This window comes from Ochotona curzoniae, unplaced genomic scaffold, assembly GCF_017591425.1.
Source record: "Ochotona curzoniae isolate NIBS_2020 unplaced genomic scaffold, NIBS_Ocur_1.0 scaffold_461, whole genome shotgun sequence".
Taxonomy (NCBI): Eukaryota; Metazoa; Chordata; class Mammalia; order Lagomorpha; family Ochotonidae; genus Ochotona; species Ochotona curzoniae.
The window spans coordinates 4,838,451-4,853,703 of record NW_024467120.1 but is presented as its reverse complement, the minus strand read 5'-3'; the positions used below and the strand labels follow the sequence as shown (position 1 = coordinate 4,853,703).

Here is a 15,253-nt window from a genome sequence, read left to right as displayed (position 1 = left end):
TGGGAGAACTGTGCTGAAACACAAGAATCAATTAAGTAATACTTTTTAAAATCAGTATTTTTTTAAAAAAATTATCTTTACTTGAAAGTCAGAACTACAGAGAGGGAGAGACAGAGATCCTGTGTCTGTTGCTTCACTCCCCAAGTGGTTGCAGTGACCAGAGCTGGGCTGCTCTGAAGCTGGAAGCCAGGAGCTTTTTCTGGGTCTCCCACATGGGTGCAGGAACCCTCTTGGGCCATCCTCTGGACTATTAGCAGGGGCTGAATCCAAAGTGGAACATCCAACATTAGAACCAGTACCAATATAGGATGTCAGTGTCACTGGTATGGAGGATTAGCCTGCTATGTCACTGTTCCAGCCACAATAACGAAGTTTTTCTTGAAAGAAAGATAAGTTAGAATCATCATTTTTTTTTTAGATTTATTTATTTTAATTGGAAAGGCAGATGTACAGAGACAAGAGATGCAGAGAGAAAGATCTTCTGTCCCCTGCAATAGTGGCTGCAACAGCCAGAGCTGAGCTGATCCAAAGCCAGGAGCTTCCTCTGGGTTTCCCACATAGGTGCAGGGTCCCAAGGCTTTGAGCTGTCCTTGACTGCTTTCCCAGGCTACAAGCAGGGAGCTGGATGGGAAGTGGAACAGCCGAGATATGAAACAGCACTCATCTGAAATCCTGACACTTGGCACGGCAAGGATTTAGCTAGTGAGCACCAGGCCTCAGGATCATCATTTTTTTCACTGTGTTTTTAATGAACTTTTAAGGCTGTCAACAATATAGCAATTGTTACTGCAATTAAAGCCCTCTTTTCATTCATATCGACAGGCCTGCTACAAAGTGAGTGACTGAGGTCCTTCTGGAAGTGATCCCAGGCCTCCCAGCAGTGGTTCCGTCCCTGTAGATGCTCGAGAGGCTGATTGCTGGGGCATGGCAGTCAGCTAGACCTAGACCGATGCTTCCTTCCAGTTGCCTTCATGGTCTTCCCTTCCATCCTGTTGCGTCTCTTGCCTGTGCTGTTGTGTCTTCACTAACAGGGCTGTGCCATGAAAGTCCAGCAGTGCCTGTCCCAGTGCTGACTCATAGGTAGCGAATCGCTCCCTCTAGAGACAGATCTTGCTGCGTTCCTCCCATTGCACAAACCATCATTGGCAATTGTGTATGAAAAAAGCATGAAGTCTGGGTGGCGTTTTCTGCCCTCTGCACTTTGGTCGTCCTCTGTTACTTCAGCTTTATTGCTATGGTCCATGTTCTCTACCTGCTGTTCCCTGAGCATGTTCAGTACTTGCCAGGTTTGTTCTGGCAGTTGCTCCCAACACATCTGCATGCACGTTTTTTGGTGGCTTTACTTGTAGCCTTTTTCAGTGGACTAAGTGGTAGTTGCAATCGTCTTCTCTCTCCACATTGACACAGCACTTCCTTCCTCACTGCCTAGAAGAGCTGTTCTTTCCCTCGGGTTCATTCTGTGTAGGTGTCTCCTAGACTTGCATGTGTGAAAGGCCTTGATACAGGCTGAGCTAATTCATGCCATCAACCTCATGGATATCCCTGTGTGCTTTGAGAATCCGTAGCAGTGAACATCCACATGGTTTGCTATTTGATGCCGTAGCCCAGGTTCAAAGAGCTGTTGCTGAATTCTTAGATGCAAGCAAGGCAATAGTATACACACTAGTAGTCAAAGGGTTTTGGGGTGCCATAGCTGGAGACCCCTTGGGTTTGAATCACGGCTAAGGAACCACAACCTTGTGAACAACATGTCATCTGTAGATCTGTATCTCAGCATTTTTCTCTGAAAAAATATTAAAAAGAATGTTACAGGGTTATCAAATATGTTGAGTTAAATAGAATGAACAGGGACCTACCTGACTCTAATTGGAACTTAGAAAGTCTTAGCTATTAGATAAAGCATTAGTCACCATTCCATTTTACACCCATGCTATAAAACCAGGCTGGGGTTTTCCGCCCTGAACGTGCAGTGTTGCTGGTGACAGCAAAGATTTTGCCTCTGAAGTATCTTCTCCCCTGGCAGCCCTGACTTCATCTCACCTACCCACCTCCACAGCTTTTTTTTTTTCTCATTAAACTGTTTTAATGGGGCTCAAAATTCTGTGACAGATTTTTGGTCAAGTTGCTTCCATTAAAAGTATTGATTTTAAAAACTAATAACTTAAAAAAACTGCCACACAAAAAACACAAATGGTCTATAAAACATTTTCCTTTCATTCCGAAGGTTTAACTAACGATGCCTTGTTATCCTTAACCAATCTTTTACTATTAAACCTAAATGGCCAATTGAGACAAACAGTTCTGAGACCATTCTGTCACCACGAATTAAGATTGGGGTGGCAGGTGTTAGGGATAAAATTCATTTGGCCTTCCGAGCTTTCTGGGCAGACTTGGTGACCTTGCTGGCTCCAGTGCCTTCTTGTCCACTGCTTTGATGACACCCTTCATGACACCCATGGCAACTGCCTGCCTCATATCACTGACAGAGAAAAGACCCAGAGGAGGATCGTCAGAAGAGCTTTCAACACACATGGGTTTGCCAGGGACCATGTCAACAATGGCAGCATCGCCAGATTTCCGGAATTTAAGGCCATCTTCCAGTTTCTTTCCAGAACAACAATTAACCTTTTCCTTCAGCTCAATGAACTTGCAAGCTGTATGAGCTGTGTGGCAATCCAGCACAGGATATACCCAGAGGACATACCCAGCACTGATTTGTCTTGGATGGTTCAGAATGACCACCTGAGCAGTAAAGCCAGCTGCTTCCATTGGTGGGTCATTTTTGCTGTCACCAGCCACGTTGCCATGACAAACATCTTTGACATTGTTGACAATAAAGCCGACATTGTCACCAGGAAGAGCTTCACTCAAAGCTTCATGGTGCATTTCAACAGACTTGACTTCAGTTGTGACATTGATAGGAGCAGAGGTTACCACCATGACTGGTTTCAGAATACCAGTCTCCACTCGGTCCACAAGCACAGTACCAATCCCACCAATCTTATATACATCCTACAGGGGCAGATGCAGAGGCTTTGCAGTTGGCCTAGTTGGTGGGAGTATGCACTCCAGGGCTTCCAGCAGTGTGCTTCTGCTGGCAATGCCGTCTTTGCGGGTGACTTTCCATCCCTTAAGCCATGGTGTAATAGAATTTGGCTCCAGCATGTTGTCACCATTCCAACCAGAAAGTGACACAAATGCTATTGTGTCAGGGTTGAAGCCAATTTTCTTAATGTAGGTACTGACCTCTTTAATGATTTCCTCGAGTCTCTTCTGGCTGTAGGGTGGTTCACTGGAATGCATTTTGTTAACACCAACAATTAGTTGTTTTATGCACAGGGCATAAGCCAGAAGGGCACTCTCACGGGTCTGCCCATTCTTGGAAATACCAGCTTCAAATTCCCCAACACCAGTAGCAACAATCAGGACAACACATTCAGCCTGGGATGTGCCATTAATCATGTTTTTAATGAAGTCTGTGTGTCTTGGGGATCAGTGATAGTCACATAATACTTGCTGGTCTCAAATTTCTGCAGGGAGATGGTGATTCCATGCTCACGCTCAACTTTCGGTTTATCCAGGACCCAGACATACTTGAAGGACTCCTTTCCCATCTCAGCAGCTTCCTTCTTGAATTTCTCAACGTTTCTTTTGTCAATGCCACCACATTTGTGGATCAAATGACCAGTAGTGGTCGACTTGCCCAAATCGACATGTCCAATGATGACGATGTGGGTCTTTTTTTCCACTTTAGCTTTGATTTAGTGGTGGTTTTCACGGCACCTGTATTCTGGCAGTAAACCCATTGCGAAAAAAACCACAGCTTTGTTCTTTAACTTTATCCAGGCCACAAACTGCTTACCTGTCCCAGTCTGTCATCTTACCTCTGATTTTTTTTTGGAATTTCCTATTCTTGTGATAGGTCTAGTTATGAAAGAAAAAAAAAATTCTATCATTTGCAGCAAATGTGGTTGAACTTGGAGTACATTGTTAACCCAGGCATAAGAAAGACAAACAGCACAGGATCACACATGCATGGGTGGAATGTAGCAACATTAGCCTTATAGAAGTATAGAATAGAATAGAAGTTATCAGTGTTAGAGATGGTGGTATAGAGGGAGGCAATGGTGAAGGGTTGATCAAGAGTACAAAGCTACAGTTAGATAAGAGGAATAAACTCTGGTGTTCTATCACATACAAGGGCTGCTGTTGTCAACAGTGTCATGTCATATAATTCAGAATATCCAGAAGACACAATTTGGAATGTTCTTGTCCCAAAAAATAAGATTGTGTTTGAAATGATATATGCACTAATTACTTTGATTTAATCATGCATCAAGTCATTGTTTTGTGTCCCACAAATACCTAGTCGTGTCAATTAAAAACGAGGTAAAGGGGCCAGCATTGTGCAGCACATTATGCTGCAACTTGCAGTGCCCATATTGGAGCACTGGTTCAAGGCCCAGTTCACTCTGCTTCTGATTCAGCTCTTTGCTAGTGCACCTGAGAAAACAGCAGAAGGTTCTCCAAGTACTGGGCCCCCGGCTTCATCCTGGCCCAGCCCCATCCATTGTATTTGCTTGGGAAATGAGCCAGCAGATGAAAGCCTCTCTTTTCCTCTCCCTCCTTCAGTCCACCTGTCAAATAAATCAATCTTTAAGGTAAAATAAAACCTTAAAAAACACATGTGTAATCACTTCTGCTTTTTTATAATCCATAGAAGTACTTCTGATCTCTTTCAAATGTTGGTGCTTGTTAACTGATTTATAAGTATGTAAACTCTTTCCGACTTGCAGTGAGTAAATCCTAGTTGAGGGTAGTACCCATCTGCCCCACAAATCCTTGACCCTTTTGCACAGATGAATCCTCCCATTGGGGTACCATCTCTTTCTTGTCAGCTCAGCACATTTCTTTTTCTTTGAAGCTTTTATTGAATTAACTATAGGTTAAAATATACTTAATACAGGTAAAGGAAAACCGCCATTTCCCCACAATGACATTTTCTTACAGAATAGGATATTCAGGATATTGGCATTGGTACAATAATGACCAACATTCATCAATATTAGTACAAAGGGATCACTGAAATAATACCATCTTGATGGAAAATACAGTGTTGCTCAGACTTCTTTAGTTTCATTCTTTTCATTTGCTTGTATGCTTGCTGTTTTTTTATTATAATTTTTTATTTTTGATGATTCTTACATAGTTGATTTGGGTGATTTAGGTCAATGGCTATAGGAAGGTGGGTAAAATCACCAATTCTACATTCTCTCTTTTTCCCTTCCTATGTCTGGGGGAAGTGGGGAGATGAGGAGAGAGGCTATTCCCAGTCTCCCAAATGCCTCTGCACCTTGGGATGGAGGACAGCCACCGGATATGACCCCAGGATCCCCAGTGTGGGGCATGCTCTGAGGGTCCTGCTCAGGAGGTTTCGATGGTTCAACAGTTCCAAATTATTGCCGATCTCACCACTCCAAGCATGATGGAATCTCTCCAGAATCCACTGGCTGATATAGTACACCTTAGAGTCTCCATTTGTCTGGATATTCACTGCCAACACATGGCTGGGGTAGTTGATCCATTTGTTCTGTCGTCCATCCTCTGTTGTGGTATCAGGTGTCCTCTGCAGGCTCCAATGTACTGCCATATCCTCCATGATATGCCATCCACTGCTCCATTTAAGCCACAGAGGAGGCCCAGCTCTGACTCATGCACTCTTCAGTCATACCATGGAACATGCAGTTCTCCATGGTTGGAGTTCTGTGTCCAGCAGTTCAGTTGGGACTTATGCCGAGGGACACTGCAGCCATGCCCAGATTAGACAGCAGCCCACCACTCTGGCCTTCGCTCTCACCAGTGGGAACCACAGCTCAGCCAAGCCTGTTCCCAGCCATAGGTCTTCCGCATGCCAGTGGTTGCTCTGATCCAATTTGGCATAGCCCCTCTCCTGTCTTGGCCTTTGTCGTTAGATGATGTAGCCTGGTATGACCGGGCCTGCACCCAGTCTCAACTCTTGCTGGTGGGTGCTAGAACTTGGCCCTTCTCAGTCTGTTCCCATCCCTGGCTCATGCAAACCATAAGTGTGACAACCCAGCCCAGCACGGCCTGCGCTCTAGCCTGGTTTCTGCACTTACTGATGAGCTAAGCTTTGCTCAACCTTGCCTAGTCCGCTCCCTTCCAAAACCAATCCACACATTTGCCAACAGTTGAAACTACCTTGCCCAACCTGCCCGACCCCCAGGCTTGGACCACATGTTCACCAGGGGGAGCTATGACCCACTGGGGAGTTTTCCAAGTTCTCCCATTCAGCACACTCCTGGACCCAGATCTCACACATGGCAGCCCTTACTTGGCATAGCCTTCCCTGCCATCTTGGCCTGCCTTATGTGAGCGGGCAAATGTGGCCCATCTGTCGCATACCCTGGGGCACATGTGGGTTCTGCAGCCTGGCCCTTCCCAGACTATTCCCTGGCCCAATACATGAGAGTGTTGGCAGATCCATGGTCATGCCTAGCTCAGCTCTTCACCACCCCAACTCTTGAGCTAACCAGTGGGACTTGTATTTCCACAGGGTTTGGCCCACATATCCCCCATAGAATCTACCCCCTGACCTGGTTCTCTTGTGTGCTGGTTAGTGTCATGGCCCTACCTAATGTGACCTATACCCTGTTAACAACATTCAGTCAGGTATTAGGATCTAGTCCTGCTAGACAGGTCCCCAGCCCTAGCTTTTGCATGGACTGGTGTGTGATCATCAACAATGTTCCATGCTAACAATCCCAACTCCAGATTCCCATGTGGGCTGGTGCATGAGTCTGACCTACTCAGATCTCAGTTACCTTACTTATCTGCAAATACAGTGGCCTTGTCATTGAGTGTTCCTCAGGATTCATTCTTCACCTGCATATACTGTGTGTGGCCTTATCCATGGATATCCCTAGGCAGTAATTCCAGACCCCCAAGACCCTAGAGCTCACCTCTGGTGGTCAGCAGGTGAAGCCAGGCTCCATTGTCACACGTGGCTGGGAGATTCAGACACCTGCACCTCTGAACAGACTTACCTGGACTTTGCCCACCATTATTGTGGCAGTGGGCAGAGCCATGATCCTGAGCATGCCCAGAGCTATCCAAGATCCACCCACAGCATGATCGTTGTGGACAGAGTAAATTCTTGGACTTTGGGCTTGGATAAGCCCAGGATTCACCCACTGCTTGGCAGCAGTGGATGGAAGCTAGGATCTGCATCAGGAAGCCTGGCTCCATGTGACTGGGAGATTCGGACACCTGTACCTCTGAGCAGACTTAGCATATTTCTTTTCAATCCTCTTCTGCTCAGTCCCCAGGACTTGGACCATCCATATGACTTTCCCAGGCCGTAAGCAGAGAGTTGGATTGGAAATGGAGCAGCTGGGACATGAACTAGAGCACCTATGGGATGTTAGCACCACAGGGTGGAGGATTATCCTGTGGAGCCACAGCACTGGCCCTTAACCCCTGTTCTTATTCACTTGACCTCAGAAACCTTTTAGAACATGACCCTTGTTAGTGTCCCATTGATGCACTCTGTGGAATGCTGGTGTGGGAAAAATAGCTATTTTTAAATGAATCATCAAACATACTCTGTATTTTCTGACAGTCTCTAAGGTCTTTCCTATTATTAAATACAGACAATTTTGCCCCTAAATTATAGGACTGAGGTGTTGATTTAAGCAAGTACTCACATCTGGATTTTGTTTAATTCACTAATGTGAAAAATTATTTCTGCATTCTCGTAATATACTGAACCTTGTGGGAGTAGGTGGGATTGGGGAACACGGATTATGAAAAGGGCATGTGGCATAACCTCTGCTTTTAAGGGGTTTGAATCTTAAAAATACAAGAGCTCAGATATAGACAACTCCTGGAGACTGTAGAACTGCTGTGTTGGCCAAAGATTCCTGAATAATAGAAGTAAGAAACACCAGGGTGACCTCAGGCAGTTGATGAGGAATGGAGCGAATCGAGCTGGGAAGAATGGACACACGAGATTGGAGAGCATGGGAGACAGAAGTAGAATAGAGGCCTCTGAGTGCAGGAGCTGTGCGCTGGGTGAGCATGGTGCGGGCAGCCACGAAGTGATCAGCCTACTTCTCTTAGCAGGATAGAGCTTTCAAGTTTTGCAAAAACTAGAACTACTCTTAGTGTAGAGCTGCACTTCCTTGTATTCTCTCCAAATCCTGAAGCCTAGACACAACACCTGAGGCCTTCTTAGACAGTGCTCAACTTATTTCTTTGAAATACATACACATGTACACATTACAGAGGTTTCCATAATTAAAAGTCAGGCCATTTGGGAGGGTACATGAAAACATGGGTGGCAGAGAATGCTCAGAACTAAGCACAGTTTTAGCCAAGTGGCCCAGAGTTGTAGGAATGCTTTGCTCTGTTTCTCTCTCTCTTTAATTTATTTTTATTGGAAAGGCAGGTACAGAGAGAGGAGAGACAGGAAGATCTCCTGTGTGATGATTCACTCCCCAAGTGACAACAGCCAGAGCTGAACCAGTCCAGAGCCAGAAGCCAGCAGCTTCTTCCATGTCTCCCACGTGGGTGCAGGGGCCCAAGGCTTTGGGCTGTCCTCGACTGCTTTCCCAGGCCACAAGCAGGGAGCTGGATGGGAAGTGGGGCTGCCGAGATTATAATCAGTTCTCATAAGGGATCCAGGCAGGTTTAAGGTGAGGACTTTAGCCACTAGGCCATGGTGCTGGGCCCTGCTCTATTTTTCTTTAAAGAGTTAGCAGCTGAGCCTGTGTCCTGGAGGTCAGTGGAAGGCGTGTTTGAAGCAGCATTCTTCTTAGCTCCCCAGGTGTTTGTTCAGCAGAAGTTGTTCAGCCTCCTTCTGTAGTGCAGTCACACGAGTATCTCAGCATTAAAGATTTCAATTGCCCTGATAAATCGCCAAAGACCTATTGTTTTAAAATATGCTTCATATTGACTGTGTTGAATCTGATGTTTCTAGTATTCATCTCCATTTCATGCTTCTTTCATATTACTAAAAAGATACACTTTAAAATGAGAAAGCGTGTTTGTGCAGACATTGGTTTGTGAACTGAGCAGCAAGGATGGGAAGTGCCTTAAGCTTGCACTGTAGGAACGTGAGAGGAAGCCTTTTATAGGATGCTTGAACACAGAAATATAGCAGTGTATCTGATTGGTTGGCGTGAGCATTTGCTTTGTTTGAGCTGTCCCAGTGGAAGGTTCCTGATCATGTAACTAGTGCCCAGTTGGCCACTTGTAATTAATTGAACTGAAGTCTTGTTTTGTTTATGGAGAAAACTGGGCAGTTGGAACATCTCATCCCAGTGGCCTCCCATGAGGTTATTTCATAGCTTACATACTTGCATAGGAACTCTTTTTACTTTGTGAGTTCTTTTTTTTCAAAGGACAGCACATTGCATTTGGTTATATTTGATTATAGTATCAGTATTACTCACATTGGAGGAATTTTCCTTCACCACTGCCAAGGAATGGCAGATAGCCTCCTGGACCAGGGCAGCAAAGCTGGTTCTAAATTATGGTGACTTATCCATTTCCTCATTTTCACCTGGAATTGTCCTGAGTGTTATTCTCGGTGACTTTGTGTTCCGCAGTGAAAATCCTCATTCTGACCCGAGTGATGAGGGCGGCTGGGCAGTGACAGGTGAGCTTCGCCACCCATGAGCCCGACTTTGCCTCTGCTACCCAATCTTCTTTCAAGCAGTCCTTAGACGCACTGAAGCAGCCTGCGGAATTAATGTTGCTATTCCTGTACAAGGTGCTGTCGACCTAAAGGAAATGGGTACTCTTTTGAAGTACTTTAAAAGCTGAAATAGGATTGATTTTCTAAGGAGAGTGAAGATAGTGTTACTGGAATGCTGATGGAGAAAGGTGGATGCTAAGGGAGTACGTGGTGACTTGGCAGCACTGGGTCTATGCCATGGCTAATGATTATGGGCTGCCACAGTATGATGGCTACACACACAGGAACTCTTCAGAGTTTCCTGGGATTCCTCTTGGCCTGTCCTATCCCCATTGGGTTATATCCAGTACTTTCTTCCCTAAATGCTTCCACAGCCCATACTGACCCTGGCCAAAGCTAGCAGCTCAGAACCAGCTCTGCTGTCCCACAGGAATAACAGAGATGTAACCACATGAACCGTCGTGTGCTGCCACTTGCTGCCTCCAGGATACATATCAGTAGGAAATTGAAATTGGGAGCATAGCCAGAGCTTAAACCCAGGCCCTCAGATGTGGGTGCCCATGTCCTAAGCAGCATCTTAACCACTCTACCAAATGCCCACCCCAATCCAAACTTACAGAAAAAAAGTAAAGTGAGCAAGGCCAGCCCTGGAGTGTAGGAGGTTAAACTTCTGCCTGTGGTGCTGGCATATTGTGTGTGTGCCAGTTTGAGACCCAGCTGTTCCACTTCTGATCCAACTCCCTGCTTTTGTGCCTGGTAAAGCAATGAAAGATGGCCCAAAGCCTCAGGTCTCTGGACCCATGTAGGAGACCCTGAAGAAACTGCGGCTCCTGGCTTCAGACCAGCCAAGCTCTAGGCCTTATGGCTATTTGGGATTGAAGATCTCTCTCTCTCTCTCTCTCTCTCTCTCTCTCTCTCTCCCTCTCCCTCTCCCTCTCCCTCTCTCTCTCCCTCTCCCTCTCCCTCTCTCCCTCCCTCCCTCTGTCTGTCTCTCCTTTTTTTCTAAGTAAATCTGCAGTTCAAATAAAACCAAGTTATGTTTAAAAAAACATAGAACAAAATAAGAGAATGTTTAGTCAAACTTTGTAGTGCATAAAGATTTCCTGATTCTCCTCTGTTCAGAACAAATTCAGACTAGGGTTGCACTTAAAGGAATTTTCTCAGAGGAGTCTTGGGATTGATGTGCAAAGGGGAAAATTCATCACTTCCTTAGAATTAAAGGCTCACATCTTCAGTATGCGTAGTCATCAGTAGATGTTAATGTAGTTTCAAAGTGTACACACAGATGCACACACAGCCCATCTTCTACTAATATGTTAAGACCCGCCTAGAAGCAGGCGGAGATGCTGGTTATCCCAGACAGAGCTTGCCTTTGAAACCTGAAGGTGAAAATCACCTTCCATTGCTCCTAACTGAATGAAGTAATGGCATAAGGCACTGGGCTTGTTTGCTTCCAGCCAATTCATGGAATTATAAGAAAACGGTATTTCAGCTTCATCATGAAAGAGTGGTCATGGTTCAGGGAAGTAAAGTTGTTTGCTTCATGGTGGAATTCATAGGCATTCTTTCCCTGCCCCTAAATTGGCGCATAATGATTGCATATCTTCATGGGGTACAGTGAGGTGTTTCCACATTCTGCATAATGTGCAGTGATCCAGTCACATGATCAGCATGTCTGTTACTTCAAGCATGTATCATTTTCTGTGTGTGTGTGGTGAAGATTCCAAAAATCCTCTGTTGCTATATTGAGATGCACAAAGAGGTATTGTTAACCATAGTCACCCTTCGGTGCTATAGAACACTAAAACTTAATCCTGCTGTCTGTATTTTCTGTACTCATTCATCAGCCTTCTCCATCTCCCTCTCTGCTTCTAAGAGATCAACTCCTGTAGGTTTTGTGTCAACTCTGGGTTTTGTTCAGGGCCCTTGGAACTCTATGAGGAGTAATGAACCCGGTGACAGAGGAAGGGCGTCTTGCTGCTTTGGCCAGCCCTCAGAGAGATGCCCCCATTTTTTGTTTCCCAGTTATGTTACAGTTTGTGAATTAATGGTATCCCAGGTTGATCAAGAGTAACCATTAGGAAGGGCAAGAATTGTCAAGGGATCACCTGCCTTAGACGTTGTAACTCCTTCATTTTGCACACAGAAAAGGGAAGTCGGCTTCATATTTTATTACTTTAGAAAGTACTTTTTTCCCCTAAGTTTTCTCTAGTCACAGTTGCAACTGTTGTTTTTATTAGCATGCAAACACAGAAAATTAAAAAGTAGAAATATGGCTATTTTTCTTGGGGTGGTGGAGGGTGAATAACTTGCTTGGGTTTCTATTCAGGGCTGCAATCTGAAAAAATATTTGAAACCTTTGTTTTTAAGTGTGAAAAATTATCATATGTATATTAGAATATGTATATTTATATTAGAATATATTTATAGTAGAATATGTATATGCATATTCATATGTATATGTATATACATATTCGTATTCATATGTATATGTATTTGATAAATATGTATATTTATCAAAATGTTCATGTGTGCTTAATATCAGCTTAAGAAAAATTTAAGTATGAAAATCAATTTTAAAGTGTTTGACCCCAGGCATAAATAATGGCATTATCTTTCTTTAATTTGATTGCATTAGCATTTCTCAGACTTATGAAAGGATCCCTGAGTAACTGCCCAGATCCATTCTATTAAGGCCAGAAAAGAAATTGTGTGTACCTATACTAGAGGCATATTTTTAAGTAAGTGTAAGAATTCATCACTTCACGTAATAGTGTGTTTGAATTTACTTTGTGATGATTATGCAGCAGAACAGGTCTCAGGTCACATGCTCAAAGTACTGAACTTGCCTTGTCTTTTTCTTTCATTGCTTTGCTCCGATGGCCTGCTGTGTTGACAACCCTCTTTGTCTCCACCGCTGAATTTGTTGCTTTCTGTCATTCAGGAAACCTCCCAAGGTAAGCACTGTGATGGTATTTGGCCTGTATGTTGAGTTGATGTTCAAAAATCCAGGATTTTACTCATCGCATCCCTTATGGAACCCCTGACCTTTTGAAAAGAAAACAACAGAATGTTCTAATTTAAAACTGAATCTGTGCACAATGAGTTGACTTTGGCAATAATATAAAATATAGATGTTAGTGGACATTCACAAAACATTCTCACACATTGCCTCATTCTGGAAATAATGGGTTTAATCCTAAGAGCAAACCAGTCTGGTCGTTGGTTCTGCTGATTGGTAGATGAGGCTTGGAAAGATGAACTGTTGAGTTCTTATGTATAGGGTGAGTGGACAAGCTGGGGTTGGTTCAGTATCACCAACCCCAAGGAAGAGGAGGGATGGCATTGAAAGCATCAGAGAATCATAGAGCAAAATGATGGTTTTTGATGTGACAAGCCATCTTTTTCTGAGTCCTATTAAGAACAGTTATATCACTGGAAAAATTCTCTACTCACTTAGAGACCCCTGTTCCACCAACCTCAGAGGGTCCTTGGGAGTTCCTTGCTAGTCACAGTGCCCATGAGTGAGCACTCCCCAATGCTCTTGTCAAGTTTTGATGATGTGCTTCCTAATAACAAGCCCAAAGTTACAGAGTAGACGGTGGGTGAGGGGGTAGAAATGAGAAGTAAGAGATCTGACTGGCCATCTCCTTTCGCACGTGAAGGTTGAGTTTGGTGCGGGTGAGTATTGGTTAGCAGAGGGATACTCAGTACCAAGAGGAGCCAGCACTCTGCCTCTGGTCAGTGGTGCTGACTAGCCGTGGTTCCAGAGATGAGATTAGAACGGGTTTTATCCACACATACCGTATGTCAGAATCTAGGACATTTTGGTTAAGGGCACAGGATCCAGAATAGATGATGCTTCCATTTTTCTGGAGAGTTAGAAGAAAAGTCCACCTTAACCCTAGATTAGGGAAGCCCATTTAGTTGCTGCTTCATGCTTTCTGTTTGTTGAGGTCATCACAGATACTGGCTTTACTGTTAAGATTTCAGTTTCTGCAAAAAAAAAAAGGCATGCAACAAACAAAACATATGAGCTCTTAAGAGGAAATATGTAATATAACAGAATTATAAGCGGTGGCCTCCTGGCTAAGTCTGGGGGGTGGGGATTTGGGAGATTCCTCTAGAGTGATTGCTGATGTGGATAATCTGCAAAACTTGCAGCCCAGAAAATTGTTTCTGCACTGGAAGCTCTGAAGACGTTTTCTCTAGCTCATCCCTCGCTTACTGCAGGTCCCAAAGAATTGATGACATCACCGGGAATGTTCCAGGCTTGTAATGGCTTATTTCCCCTACAGAAAAAAAAAAAAACAAGAAAGAAATACCAAACAGGTCTACAAATGGCTATTTAGTGAAAGACAAGTACTGAAATCAGGATGAGGCACATAAAGTTTTCTTTATAATTACTGTTGCATTGGCTACAGGAATGTTCTAAGTATTTTCTAGCTAGTGTTAATATAGCCTGGTGGTTCCCAGGCTTGGTCCAGCTGGGTGTCCTAGCTGTTACTAAGACATGTCATGCTGTTTTCAAAATAGAGTTAGTGTTAAATGATCATGTTGAGACACACACATGCACACACACACAAGGCATTCATGGAACGGAAATTAAAAGATAATATTTGCAAAAAAAATATTTGCAGAAAATATTTTTTAAATCCATGGGTATGTTCATCATACTACATTTTCATGTATGTGCATATTGGGGAGGTAGACACATTTGGAGAATATAAAGATCATCTTAAAATAAAACAAATGACATAATAGAGCCAAATCATGTAGGACAATAAAGCAGACACAGACCTTTTCTTGTAGAAAACATGTAACTGTTAAAAAGCAAAAGGGTAAGTTATTTTTGATGATTATATAAAAATGGAATCTGATTCATTTCATATGAGCTGTTGGTATGAGTAATCAGCAAAGCATTGGAGAAGACTGATTGATTCAATTTAACAAACTATTCCAGGGGACACCTGCTGAATGAATCAAACCCGGTCCTGTCATTCTGACAGGGATGAGTAGGGATTGTGTACAGTATTTAGTACTCACTTAGTGTTGGTTCTGTTTTGAACTGCAAGAGGACAAGTTCCTGTTCTGCCTTCAGAAATGACAAGCTAATTCATTATCATCACTTTTCCCAATGAGTACAACTAAGAATGAACAAAATACTAAAATTTGTTCTTGGGCCCGGCGTGATAGCCCAGTGACTAAAGTCCTCGCCTTACAAGCGGTGGGATCCCATATGGGTGCCAGTTTGTGTCCTAGCTGCTCCAGTTACCATCCAGCTTCCTGCTTGTGGCCCGGGAAAGCAGTAAGGACAGTCCAAAGCCTTGGGACCCTGTACTCGCGTAGGTGACTCGTAAGAAGCTCCTGGCTCCTGGCTTGAGAGGAGCCACTTGGGGAGTGCACCCATTTGGGGAGTACAACCATTTAGGGAATGAACCAGTGGACAGAAGATCTTTCTCTCTCTCTCTCTCTCTGTAAAATCTGCTCTGCCTTTCCAATAAAAATAAATGAATCTTAAAAAAGAAAACTCAG

At 43.9% G+C, this 15,253-nt stretch overlaps 1 protein-coding gene and 1 pseudogene across 3 annotated transcripts in view; one reads left to right on the top strand and one right to left on the bottom strand.

Moving 5' to 3' along the window:
* Positions 1-15,253, top strand: part of KIF13A (kinesin family member 13A) — a 201,365-nt gene that overhangs the window by 75,900 nt on the left and 110,212 nt on the right. For all 3 annotated transcript variants that reach the window (XM_040967711.1, XM_040967710.1, XM_040967709.1), the window contains exon 3: positions 12,663-12,675. In XM_040967711.1, the coding sequence (XP_040823645.1) occupies positions 12,663-12,675 (13 nt within the window). The remainder of the gene's footprint in view (positions 1-12,662; positions 12,676-15,253) is intronic.
* On the bottom strand, positions 2,360-5,753 carry LOC121147833 (annotated as a pseudogene).